Here is a 14,019-nt window from a genome sequence, read left to right as displayed (position 1 = left end):
CTTGTCACAGGCGGCGAGCGGAGGGTCGTTGTACGTCATCGCTGATGAAGTAGTGAGTGTGTACAGGTGAGTTGTACAGCGTGTGATGTCATTAAAACCAATTAAGTAGATGGCGCTCGCTTTTATCTCATAATCACAACCACCTGTTTAGCAGATAATAATTCTTCTATCGTTGTGACACCTGGTGTTGGTGTTGTGATGTGAAAGTAGATATATTACATCGGCTGTTACACAACACTTGGCGCCAGTGTGACGTCACTTAGTTGATGACGTCACTCACAATACACAAACATAAACTCACGTATTAGCGAGTGTACATAGTGTAACACATGTAACGACATCTTTTGCTACAGGTCGAGCTTGAAGACTTTCTGTGATAATCTACTGACACGAGTTCCTAGTCTCCATCTGTGGGCGGCAAGTTGTTTCCATGGACACGCACCCGACGGCTGGCCAGTGGAGTATTTAACCAGACCCCTCCGCTCTCCACCGCGTGTCGTCAGAGAAGTCGAGCAAGACGACATGATCACTGAGTACCGTGATGTACAGCTGTACAGTGAGCGAGGTGTACCCGACCACACAGACGGCCCGCCAGTCAGACGACTGTATCACAGAGGTCAGGGTCACTCAGGTGACAGGCCAGGTGACTGTGTGACGTGCGGTCGTGATGTGGCCAGCTTCCTACACAGTCTCCGTGTTGGTGTTACCGGTAGGTGTGGGTATTTGTAGTGTTACGTTGTTTACAGTTAATCACGTACCTGTGTAATAAATAACAGACAGGTGAGAAAGAGTCTTGTGAAGAAGACCTGTGTCAATCACGTGTCTGTCAGTTTACGACATCAAATTATGATATCATTGTTGATATCCATGTATATAACGTGCGCTGTATCCTTGACACGTGATTTATATAATAAAGTAATTGTTAATGTCAACAGAGAGTTGCACAACTACATCTACAACAGTCACTCCCACCAGCGGCGGCACAGCACCACCCTGTCTACAGTGGAGAGACGTGCTGGTGTTGTACTGGGATGACGTTAGTGATCAGTCGGGTGTGGTGAAGGGACTGGAAGAATTGGGTATCCCAGTGCGGGTGATGAAGGATGCTGACATCGAGGACGTGGCCACGGCCCGCAGTGACGTGGTGTGGGTGTCGCGTGGAGATCGTGTGTGTGGTCTGGAGAGAAAAGTTGTTGTTTGTCTACAAGATCTTAGGTTTGACTTGTATAACTCTGTCCGACTTCACCTCATGTCCCGCAGTACGTCACAACTTGTGGTTGTCTCCCCTGTTTAATGGCTATTTTAAGATGACTGACACACACACACCACGGTCACCTGTTGTTGTCACGTATCTGTCTGACATCAAAACTTGTCTTGAATTTTTTCTTCTACTCTCTGTCTATTACCACATCATCGCCTCATTACGTCGTACACACGACGTCATTATATCTTCTCACATCACGAGGTCCGTGTCTCTGTTTACACAACAACTAGTGTCAATATCAAGATCACACGGTCTTGTTTACACAACAGAGTTCGTGTTAGTAGCTCCTGTTGACGTCACAATAACTCTTAAGTCTATCGTCTACAATAAAATGTCTTTGTACATCACTTACCTTTTGTGTGTATGATCAAACTCAGTAAGTAGTAAGAAGAGAGAGAAAGAAAGAGCATGGTATGTTTTGTGCATGTGCGTATGCGTTGGAATGGCGGGTGTTGATTTATGCTCATGTAAATTTATTAGCATTTCATTCAAATATTTTATCTTGAGCGTCCAATGACAAATCCAATACTTTTATAATATTGCATTTTTCTCTTAGCCAGATAATAATTCATGTTCACACTGAAGAATTAAATTCAACTTTTATAGTGTTGGTCAGCCCTATTATGCCCAGTTTCTCTGCCGCCGATCCGTTATGACATTGATATCAGCATGTACAAAACGGAGGTCACACACACACACTAACAAAACTAGATCAGCATGACATCATTGCTCAGAACTCATTCACGCAACCACACCTGCACAAGGCATACCCTCTGTGTGTACGATAGCACAACTATTCACAGACTTGCTTAGCGTCCTTTGCAACACCAGGACAATGAAACGGAATGAAAGAAATATGCGGCATGTCTGGGTGTCTGTTTGTACGTGGGTTTACATGTGTCTGCGTGTGTGTAAAACAATAATCACGTGAACCTAAATCGCGCAGCATCACGACCAAGACAGATCGCACTCTCTGAGCAGACCAATAATGATAAATGACTAAAAATGTTGGACCTAAACTCTTTCATAGCCACACTCAAACTTATCTGTTAAGTCATTTGAAACTTAACAGTGGGAGTCTGACTAGCTTGATATCAGTTATTTCTCCGGAGTCAGTGAAGCTTGATACTTGTGTTGAATATGATAATATGGTAAGCACAAACTTTCAAAATCCATTTTGGCGAAATGTCATGAGGCATTATAACAAGTTTATTACAAAGTGCATTCCAACATGTGAAGAATTTCTCAGGGAGCCCATCCACTTTAATGGTAATATTATTAGAGGCAGAAAAGTTGTATATATTAACAAACGGTTGGATGCAACAATTTAAAAAAGAATAGGAGACCTCACTAGTGTTGATGTACATTTCTGACTTAAAGAATTCTATGTTAGGTATCCTGCCTTAACTAGCACGGATCCCTTAACCTACATGGGCCTCATACAGTCCATAACACAATATCAAATGAAGTGTCATTGCCCGTTAGTCTCTCAGAATGAGCCTGTTAATAGAAAATTATTAGAAAAGGGAATAAAGAAGTTGCAAACATTCTTCAAGACAATAAAGTGAACCTATCCGTACTCAGAAAGTGGAAGACGGAATTTAAAGAATGTAACTGGGCTGTTATATTTCTAAAGCCCTTTTATACTACTATAGATAGCCGACTGAGATGGTTTTAGATAAGAATTTCACATCAGACCCAACCCACAAACGCATTTCTTTTTAAATGTAGCCTCGCTTCATCTCTTTTTTGTTGTTTTTGTAAACAGGACAATGTAACCATTGAACACATATTCTGGCACTGTCCATTGAGGAAACTCTTTTGGAACTAACTATAGAATATTTTGAATAACCAGAATTATTCAGAAGAAATTAGGGTCTGTAAAGAAATTGTGTTAATTGGTATTGGTAAAACTGAAGGGGTTAACGAACCTTTGAACTTCATTATTCTTCTAGCAAAATTTTGTATTTATAAATGCAGATTCCCGAGGGCAATACCAACAGTGGATAAGTTTAAGCAATTTTTAAAGTCACGATAGATTGTAAAGCAATATGGGGCATTTACCTGTTACATTCACCTGTTGCTGCAGACAGTAAAGACACAACAGTCAGCAGATGTATCACCCGGTCAGCCTCACCTCCTGCAGTATGACCTGGATGGCGATGAAGACGTGGAGAAGGCCGTCAACGACTTGTCACAGGCGGCGAGCGGAGGTTCGTTGTATGTCATCGCTGATGAAGTAGGGAATGGTCACAGGTGAGTTGAACAGCGTATGACTAATGAAATCAAACAGGTAAGGCGTTAGCTTTTATCTCATTATCACTACCACGTGTTTAGCAGGTGATAAGTTTTAAGGGTTATGACACCTGATGTTGTGATGTGAAAGTAATTATCAAATCAAAATCAAATCAGACTTTATTGAATCATGTTACATCTATTTAACACAACACATGTCATTAGTCTGATGTCATCTAGTTGATGACATCACGCACAATACACAAATTTAAACACACATATTAGTGACAGCAAATAGTGTAACACATCCTTTGTTACTGTTCTAGAATGGAGACTTTCTATGTCAAACTGCTGACACAAGTTCCTCGTCTCCATCTGTGGGCGGCAAGTTGTTTCCACCTAAACGCACCCGTCGGCTGGCAAGTGGAAAATTTAACCAGACCCCTCCGCTCTCCTCCGGTCGTCGTCAGGGAAGTCGAGCAGGACGAGATGATCACTGAGTACTATGCTGTCAACCCGTACAGTGAGCGAGATGTACCCGACCACACAGACGGCCAGCCAGTCAAACGACTGTATCACAGAGGTCAGGGTCACTCAGGTCGCTGGCCAGTGGACTGTGTCACGTGCGGTCGTGATGTGGCCAGCTTCCTACACAGTCTCCGTGTTGGTGTTACAGGTATGTGTGGGTATTGTGTAGTGTAACGTTGTTTTTAGTTAAGCACATACATGTGTAAAATATAAGAAACATGTAAGAAACAGTCTTGTGAAGAAGAGAGTGTGTCAGTCTCTGTGACACGTAACTTACCTAATAAACTAATTTTGACTGTTGACAGAGAGTGGAAAAATATCTGCAACGACTACCCCAACCAGCGGCTGCTCAACACCACCCTGTCTACAGTGGAGAGATGTGCTGGTGTTGTACAGTCCTTGCATGAGGTATAACTCGGGTGTGGTGACGGGACTGCGAGAAGCGGGTATCCCAGTGCGGGTGATAAAGGATGCTGACATCGAGGACGTGGCCACGGCCCGCAGTGACGTGGTGTGGGTGGCGGATGGACGTCGTGTTCGTCGTCTGGAGAGAAAAGTCGTCGTCTGTCTGCAGGATCCTATGTTTTACTTGTATACCTCTCCCCGACTTGACCTCATGTCCCGCTGTATGTCACAACTTGTGATTGTCTCACATGACCACTAACTCACCTGTCACCTGTTGTAGTCACGTGTCTGTCTCCCTAACATTAACACTTATCTTCAGTGTTTATTGTCTTCTGCTCTCAGTCTATTACCTTAGGATGTCATACACATGACGTCACGATATTTTCTCGCAACTAAGGTGCGTATCTCTGTTTACAGAACAACTAGTGTCAACAACAACCGTCTTTAGGGTACTGAACCCTCGTGGTTTAACCTCGACTAGACGACGTATGATATCTTTTTTAATGTGTAACTTTTATAGACCAATAAGACAAGAAAAATGTGGAGCGATACTGCGATGTAGTTAGCAGTTTTACCGACTGACCAGCGCCATCTTAATTGCCGTCTGCGAGAATCACGGATAATTTTTGATTTACACAATGGATCAGGTACAGGGGAAAAAAGTAAACAAAGTTGTTTTTGAAAAGCAGGCTGAATGTACAAAAATCTGAACTCATTCTTCTCTCAGTACAACCTAAGTCTATTCCATTTTGCACCGGCATTCTTCCATTTTTTTAAAATTAGAGATCATTGACCCGGCAACTTATACTGTCAGGGTTAAAAACATGGAGTAGCTACATCACACACTATGTAACTGTAACATTGGTGTCCGTCAGCATTTTTCCAGTTTAATTAACTTTTTATTAATGTACTCTGGCTAGAAATTTCACTGCACAAAAAACGTCACTGACATTAAGATATAAAGCGGACAACAATACCTTTTTGGTGCACAGAAAAAAAACCGCCATTATGTCCGCATCAGACTGTCCCTCACACCACACTTTTTGCAGTGTCCCGGCTTCGTTGTCCTGCCTTACGAATAAGGCTCAAGGTCTTTCCACAGACGTGTATAGGTGGATTGCTGTCTGTCTGCCAAGACCAACGCTTAGCCTCTTGCGAAGTTCTCGGCTGTTAGTCTCGGTGAGCCGTAACAAAGAATGTGGCTAAACAGGAAGCTTTGTAGTCACATGCCTCGTTCTAGTAGTTAATCTGAAATATGAATAAACCGGAAGCTTTGTAGTCTTATGCCTCGTTTTAGTAGTTAATTGGAAAAAAAATTGTCTGCCAGCAGTCCAGTACAATACAAGTTCGTAGTCTCTCTCAATACAGACAAGCGAGTTTTATGCTGATTCCCGTTCCGAGCGAGGATTTATCGACCTGACCGCGTGGAATGTCAGTCGTAGGTGAGCCTGACGCACTGCGCCACGCGAGCCTTCTGCGCATATATATATATCGTGGGTACTTCCTACTTACCTGAGACACACACGCTGACTCACTCATTTGACCTGCGTCCTTGAACTTGAAAGTGTATCCGGTACGAAATTAGTGACTCAGGTCTCGCAACGACGTGACTGCCACTCCCTTTTCTATCAAATTTATTAACCTGCCAACAGGTCTTTTCTTCTTTTCCATTTCTGTTCATAAAATTTAACTAATTTTACAAAAATAAATATTTCGATTTTTTTTTACCCAGAAGTAAACTCTCAACTACACTAAAGGTTTCCTAATGGCCAATTTTCTACGAAAAAAAGTGTTAGTCCCGTTTCCAGTAACGTCCATGTGAATCCGGAAGAAATTCCCCGGTCAGGTCAGTGACCTGAAGTCGCGAGAATGTGTCAGCAGTGTAATGTTTCAGAAAGACTGCGAGAATGTGTGAGAAACCTGCTGAATCATGATCACAGAGCAGTTATCATCTGCACCTTCCATTTTACTTTTGTGCTTAAGCCTTTTTCTTTTATCTCTTATCAAGACACAATTTTTTGTCCAATTTACGGCCGTAAAAATTTTAATCCTGGTAGATTTAATGTTACCTATTTTCCTTTGCATTTGTGTTTAGTGACTTTCCGTTTTATTGTCATTGCTATCCTTTCCCATCTGGCTCTGGCGTCCCAGTTCTACATTTTCGGAAAAATCCGATTATCTAGGCCTAGTAGACCTGTCGTTAGACGTTGCGAAAAATCGTACAGGGAAGAAGATTGCGCATTTACTATTAACCTTTTCTACACATACAAAATCGGTCAGATTAAAATTTCAAAAAGTTAATTTTTAAAATATTTACAAGGTGTGATTTTTAGGAACTATAGTTCTTATATTCGTGTACTAAATTTAGATGAAAGACAGTAACTGTATGTAAAATAGAGCTCATTTAATGGAAGTAGGTCATGAAGTAGAAACTGAGAAAAAAAAATCAATAAATACAAACATAAAGCGCCAACCAATCAAATAACTTATTAGAATAGATACTAAACCTAAACTATTACCAATTTTCATATTGTCATTTCGGTTGTTGGAGTGCAAATCAATGTCAAACTGAGAAACGGGCAACTGTGTCAAATATGACGCTTGATCAACAAATTGCCTACTATAGTATAAAACAATATACCTCACTGGTTGATATTTCCGCTCCCTGTTTGAAGTAATGGTAGATTACTCTGCTTAGCTACGAAGAAGTGGACAGATGGACAATTGTTTGAGTTCTTTGTAAAACACTTGACAGTATGAGCGTACATAACGTGTGTGTATATTGTTCTTTGTGTATGAGTGTATATTGCAGAAGTGAGCGTATCTGTTATATATGAATATAAGTGCATGGTTGTTGGTGATTTAGTCTATGTATGATTTTTGTAAAGCGCTATAACCAATTTTTTGGAAAGGCACTATATCAATCCATTTTATTACTATTATTATTCAAACGCCAAAGCTGCATAAAGATTAATTTAAAAGTAATATATAATTTTGAAAGTATGAACTGAAACGTGTTTGTACATACAGCCGTTATTGATATCTCAAGATGGTGGTATAGATCTTGCTGAACTTTTAAGTATCTGTTTTCTGATGTACACAATACTGTTCATGTTTGCTCACTCAAATAGAAACCTCCAGCATGAAATCTAAAAGCGTTTTTTATTTTTTATTCAAGAAATAGATAATCATAAAAATCAACGCACCTGATATCCAATCTTCATAGGTCATGGATTCACAAACAATACACTTATTGACAACTTCTGCAGTTTTCATAATATTACAAGAAATCACATGAAACCCACCTTGCAGCTTCAACCTAAAGTAGAGTAGGCGAAATAAGTAAGAAAAAAACCCAAACTTGACACATGTTGGGTGATTGAGACATTTTAAAGTTTATTCCATCAGAGGATGAAAATGGTAATGAATCCTCATAACAACCCGTATCTCTAGAGATTAAGCAACAATATAAAGCTCAGTGTTACGACTGGGATGTGCAGTGAACTTGACCATGCACAAGCGGTAAAAAGTCTTCATAATTCACCAGTGTTCAGATACAACAGCCAAGTACTTTCTTTTATTTTAACACTCAAATTTCTAGACTTATTTCTGATTTCAAGTTTTTATGGTACCAAATTGATATTTTCATGACGAGGATATAATCAGGCTTTGATTCAACTTCGTGAACTTACGACGTGTATAAAAGTATATTTCAGAAGAATGAGTCCATTACAAGCTTAAGTTTATGTACGAACAAGCTGACATAGTGTACAGTTCTTTTTTATCTTTGTAAACATATCTTTATCGAACCTTTACATTAAAATGCATATCTGAAGATGGAAGAGAATGCAAAATCCTTGGTCCAATGCCAGTGAAAAAAGAAGCTGATGGGCGGAAGTTCTCAGATCTTGAGTAATTTATCGTAGTGTACCATCGTGAACACGTGAAGACTGTCAGGATGCCAACTTTAAATAGCACAAGGGAGACGAACGAAGCATTAACAACCCAGAAGATTCTTCTCTTCTCCTTTCATAATATGTGGACGCCATTTTAGCCGGTTCTTCAGACGTCGGTAAAATGGTATTTATTATATTTATCGAGTTACAACAAATCCAGCTTAAGAGACAGCTTAAGATAAAACAAAATATGCTGCGTTATGAGCATATATTTTTCTTTTGCTACATTAGAGTTTTATTCCTTTAATATAATACCTGTTAAAATTGGAATTTTGAATTGATATTGAAGAGATTCGTTTGTTGTACGCATGTAGAGCGAACATAAAACAGGTTACAGAAAAGACAGGACTTTTCTTAAACTGTAGCAAATTTGACATTATTGGTGTAGCTGTACACTTTCCAGGGTTGTAGTTCACTGCTCTGTAGGCAGAGCAGTAAACATGATGCAAAAATACTCTTAATACACGTTTGCTTCATAAATGTTATTCCCAATTGTTATTTCTGGTACCTGAATATTATTTGCATATTTTTACATATTGTATTTTTGTCTGGTAGGATAAAGAAGCTACAGAGGAGAGCATGTTTGTTTTGTCTGGTCATCCCAAGTCTGCTTTAATACCTGAGACAAGGAAAGCTATGTCACTACCATAAAAATGCTGCAAGTACTATCTATGCTATAGCGATTTATTTATGACACTTTACCTTGTATAATCTTGAGATGTCACAAATATTTATGGGATCTAAAAGACCCATTTTACACAAGGTATTATTTTAACAATTAGATTACTTTCTTATTATTTTCCTAGATATTTAGTCAAGTTTAATGTTGCATGTAGTATTTGAATTTGTTTTGTGAAGATTTTGACAAATATAAACTTTGAGGACCAAGCTAGACCATCCGGGAGACTGAGCAAGTTGTTGGATTACCATTTAAATGGGCAGATGTAAAACAGGAAAAAATTTTGGTTTTGGAGTAAGCATTAAGCCACTTTCAAGTGCAAGTCGACATCGCTAAGTTTTGTCTGTATATTAGCCTTCTTACAAGAGACTATTCTTTAAGACTCCTTTTAAAAACTTTATCTAAACTCCATATTTTGGAATTGAAACTTAGGTTTTACTACGAGTGTGGCTTCCGTGCTTCTATTGGCTCCGCGCTTCTATTGGTTCTATGTTCTCTCTATGAAATCCGAAGCAGCCTCCTCAGGCACTTGTTCTCGAATGCTTGGATTCACCTTTCCGTGTCGGCGTCAACGTTTCACATCTGTAAAGCAGGATTGGTACTACAAGGGATTTGTACAGAGTGTACTTCATAGTAAACTTGATGTCAAGATTATGCCATAATTTTCCTCTTTTCAGTGCTGGTCGCCATTCTGTATGCACTTTGTATGTCAGTCTGCTGGTAAGACCCTAGAGTTTTTATTAGTACCTGGCAGAAAGTCTATGTCGTCTGCAAAGCATATGCTACAAATCAGTTTTCCACCAGTGAAAATAAGTGTGATGGTCGTAAAGGTTTTTTTTTTGGCATAGTGTTCTCCAAGCAGCATAAGGGGTACACATACTGTAGTACGAAAGTAATTTTCAATGTATTTATTCAGCAGTACTGCGCTCAAAAACCTTCTTAAAGTCCAATTAAATTGTCTATTATTCTGAGGGTGCTTTTCTATGAAGATACGATGTTAAAGACCTTCCCAACTGTGCTTCTGTCTGTTCTGAAGCCAGCCTGTTGATATGGTAGAGATTCCTCCGCTTTAGTGTTGATGCGGCTCTGAATTTATTTTCAGAAAGACTATAAGATAATGCGGAGGAGGATTTATAAGACATGAGCTTTATCATGTTTAAATAATATTTGAATCAATCGTAATTTAAATGTAGTCAAGCGTTTGTGGCATTGGTCATGCAGACAACCTCCTTCCTTACACCGTAATGACCTTTGCAACCATTGAAAACATCAATGCTTTTCATGATGGTGATGATAATGGATTTTACAGAAACCTAAGGAGAGACATGAACTTTTGTTTCTCTCAACCGAGGGCGCGTCCATTTCATGCAGCAGTTGTGTTTATCGTCAGACTTTGGATTTTATGCAGGACTGGAGTGTCGGCGCAAGGTAAGCTGCTTGATGATCTATCATTATACTATTTTGATGAGCTACAATGAAGAACTCTATTAGTACTAGTGCATACTATTATATACTATGCAGCTACTTCTCTAAAGGAAGAGCTGGGCATAGAAGACACATAGAGATCTACACAGTCATTACTTCAGGGTAGTGAACTATCCCATGAGGTTCTTGTCTTGTCGCCAATACAAACTAAGATAAGGAATCCACTCAATGTAGATCAGTGTAAATTTGCAAAAAAAAAAAAAAATGTATGAAATTCTTCACCAGCAGACCCCGAAGTCCAGAGAATGAATGCTATACCTGGTCAATACAAGTCTTCTTCAAAGGTACTTAATCAAACTCAGGCAGGAATGTTTCGGATTTACAATCACTGATATCTACCTTCACACCGCTCAAAAACCTCTCACTTTCCTTACTTCCACCCTCTGTAACAATGCTTGCATAAGGCGCTGGGCCTTGTTTGAAATCCAATGTATGAAGAGCATAGAACATTAGCAGCTACTTTAACGAGGGCTTATTCAGATCACAAAGTTCCCTAACAAGTCTAGTATAACAGTAGGGGTTAAACGGTGCCAATTCAGAAAAAAAGATAAGAAGAATAAATAGTAAAATGTAATTCTTCTTGCAATGCCATGAATGCAGAAGTCGGTTAGTAGTTGGCTTTGTGTGCGTGTGTACTAGTGTGTACTAGTGTGTACTACCGTATTAACATTTATAAATCTCAAAAGCGTTTTTTTATTAACCTAGTAAACTTTATTTAATAACATCAAAAATTTATTTAATAGAGATAGTACAACAAGAGTAAACATGTGGACAATAACATTTATTTTCTCTCATTTTTAATCACTTTACAGATGTTACATGTGACATCCCTTCAACTAATCCAACTGGAAAAACTTCGCTAACATGCCAGTTTCCCGAGGATGTTAGTCAGACAAGAAATGATTTTAGTGTCTATCTGTACAAAGAAGAAGGAAGCCATGGTAGGACTATAAATTGTAACATTTTTATGAAATAAGGTTTCTGTCTTTTTCCTAGATTATTTTTTATGTCTTTGCGTAATGATTTCTCTATGTTTTAAATTTTTTATGACAACTCAAAATGTGTTTTAGTAAACATTTTCTGTTTTTAATTGCTTTACTTGTGATAGGGAATACCATTATTGTGTGCTAGCTATTTTTTGCCTTGTGAAAATACACACACATTTTTGAAAATTAATTCTTTATGTTCCTACTCATGTTAGATGCAGTCGACGTGTTGGATTGCTGGTGGCTGTCAGGAAAAATGGAATGTTTTGTGCTGCCAGGATACAAGTATAACATGATGATATCTGATAAACTTACTCTGGAAATTCCACAAGCTAGTTCTGAACAAGTTGGAATATATACATGCCGCCTTGGAAACGTGGCTTCCAAGTATAGTAAGCCCTGTGAGTTCAGGATTAAATTAGGTGAGATATTTGTTGTTATGAAATTCCCTATACTGAATATTACTGAGTAAATTTCAATAGAAATCTTAAAGCCTTAAATCAGTCACTGAAAGCCCCTTAACGATTTTATCAGTTAAATATCTACGTGTTTTATCCAACATAGTAGATGGCATCAATTTTAAATGAAGGATTTATTTTTCTAGTTAAGCAGGACACATTTTTTTAACGATAAGAGAGACTTTACAGTAATTGTTTCCTTTTCTATATATATATAAATAAAGAAGTTAGAAATATACTAAAAGATATGTGTTACTCTTTTACCTAAGTAACATTGAACAGAGTATAATGCTCAACATCAAGTTGCACGGGTCTGCTGCACATTGGCTATGTTAAATACTTTTTACAACACGGAAGTAAGTTGTGTGAAAGTTCGCATCTTTAAATGATTATTTTAGTCTTTCCTTTAGTACTATATGTTCCCTTGAAATTGTAAATATATAGAGAGAGCTGCAACATAAATGTCTCTCTATTTGAAGCCTATTAAATGTTTTCATTGCACTGGGATAGAAAACCTTGGTACATTATTTAAACGTAAAAGGTATTTAAATTTTAACAAATCATTTGATTATGTCTCTATATTGTCTACAAATCTCTTTAAATATTATGTTTCGTTTACATTTAAATGTTGCAAGCGCATTAAGACAGAGGTCCCAGCTTTCAACTGGTAGCTTGAGACTTTTTTCTTAAGGCAAAACTAGAGGTTTAAATGGGATTTCCTGTTGCGTTTGTTTCAGATGAGAGAACAATGTGTGATATTCGTTCAGCAGGGGAAAAATCAGACAGGTCACTAACATGCTACTTCCCTGTGGACATCAATAAGACCAGAGCTGACTTTACTGTTCACCACTATTCCGCTCATGGTGTTGAAGGTACTGCAATCTGACAAGAATATTTTCCCTCTATATTCTCATATTAGCTTCATAATTGACCAGTATATTTAAAGGTATAAATATTTCGTCTGCGATTAACTTCGGAACAAAATTGCACTGACCTTAGCTCCACTGGGTGGCTAGAAACATCCACATGCCTTCATATTAGTCATCTCTACCTGATTGATCGGTCAAAGGTTAAAATGCGCCAAAAAAGAGGTTGGTGTCCTTCAAAACGGTATGGCCTTTATTTTATTGCCCCTACGATCACAGCCTTGCAGCCGTGATACCTTTTCCCTCATTTTCGTCTCAATATGTTTTTTTAAATATTTTTTCCAGTAAAAGAGGCCATTTTAGTCATAGCTAAAAATAATGGTTTCCATTCTGTTGTAAGTTGATTTTTTAACTTTTTCTTTTACGTGACCAGATACTGTGGTCTCTTGTAAATGGAGAGGAGACATTCCGAGTTGTACAACGATCCGCGGCTACAAGTTTGACAGAAGTGTGTCAGATCATCTTACTATTATAATCCCCAGCGCCTCTGAGGACCATGAAGGGACGTATAGTTGTCATACTGCGGGTCCTGGAACTGTCAGCTTTGACAACTGTACCCTTACCCTGGAAGAAGGTACTTATTACTATAAACAGCAAAAGACTTTGGTAAAATGGTAAACTTTTTTTTCATTCACATTTCTTTCAAGGCCGGTGGCCCGGTGCTGCAAAATAGTTATCGACTGTCACCAGTCCAGTGAAAACTAAATGTCCTGAGTTCAGATCTTGTCTCAGATAAGCTGTTCTTTCTTGCACGTGGCACCTGTACTTTGCCGTGATATGGACTTAGCTGTTAGCTTGGCATAAAATACCTATTTTTATTTTCGTTTTAGGGCACGAAGTTACCTATTGCAAGATGCTATGAGAATAGTAGATAACCTTTAGAAACCGTCTAATAAACTTCACTCTTCTGTTTTTGTTACAGAAACAACTTCTTCTTGTGACATTTCAAGTGTTGCAGAGATGGAACCGACAGAGCTAATATGCATATTTAGTCTTGATGTTAGAGTCACTAAGAGGAACTTTAGAGTTCTTCATCATGATGGTAATGGCAACAAAGGTAATAGTCTACATGCAAATTAAAAATACCAAGCATTTTT

General features: G+C 38.5%; 3 protein-coding genes across 12 annotated transcripts in view; all 3 read left to right on the top strand.

Annotated features, from left to right (window-relative positions):
* The first annotated feature begins 7 nt into the window (after positions 1-7).
* LOC112574845 lies at positions 8-3,418 on the top strand. Its single transcript, XM_025256165.1, has 3 exons — positions 8-66; positions 354-709; positions 936-3,418. The coding sequence occupies exons 2-3, from the start codon at positions 523-525 to the stop codon at positions 1,292-1,294; spliced, it is 546 nt and encodes a 181-aa protein (XP_025111950.1). The 5' UTR covers positions 8-66; positions 354-522; the 3' UTR covers positions 1,295-3,418.
* A 47-nt stretch (positions 3,419-3,465) lies between these two features.
* Positions 3,466-5,654, top strand: LOC112574842. Its single transcript, XM_025256162.1, has 3 exons — positions 3,466-3,520; positions 3,826-4,175; positions 4,333-5,654. Exons 2-3 carry the CDS (start codon positions 3,827-3,829, stop codon positions 4,689-4,691), a joined length of 708 nt encoding a protein of 235 aa, XP_025111947.1. The 5' UTR covers positions 3,466-3,520; position 3,826; the 3' UTR covers positions 4,692-5,654.
* LOC112574798 overlaps positions 5,653-14,019 on the top strand; it is a 24,434-nt gene continuing 16,067 nt past the window's right edge. For 5 of the 10 annotated variants that reach the window (XM_025256102.1, XM_025256098.1, XM_025256101.1 and 2 more), the window contains exons 1-7: positions 5,653-9,046; positions 10,377-10,495; positions 11,365-11,493; positions 11,754-11,960; positions 12,734-12,868; positions 13,296-13,496; positions 13,845-13,979. In XM_025256102.1, coding sequence (XP_025111887.1) covers positions 9,042-9,046; positions 10,377-10,495; positions 11,365-11,493; positions 11,754-11,960; positions 12,734-12,868; positions 13,296-13,496; positions 13,845-13,979 — 931 coding nt within the window. In that variant the 5' untranslated portion in view covers positions 5,653-9,041. Of the gene's footprint in view, positions 9,047-9,093; positions 9,362-10,376; positions 10,496-11,364; positions 11,494-11,753; positions 11,961-12,733; positions 12,869-13,295; positions 13,497-13,844; positions 13,980-14,019 lie in introns of those variants that run through there. The other 5 variants (XM_025256097.1, XM_025256096.1, XM_025256095.1 and 2 more) reach the window with 5 other exon arrangements.

Source organism: Pomacea canaliculata, linkage group LG11 (genome assembly GCF_003073045.1).
Source record: "Pomacea canaliculata isolate SZHN2017 linkage group LG11, ASM307304v1, whole genome shotgun sequence".
NCBI lineage: Eukaryota > Metazoa > Mollusca > Gastropoda > Architaenioglossa > Ampullariidae > Pomacea > Pomacea canaliculata.
Note: the sequence above shows the minus strand (reverse complement) of the source record. Positions and strands in the feature narration are given on the sequence as shown.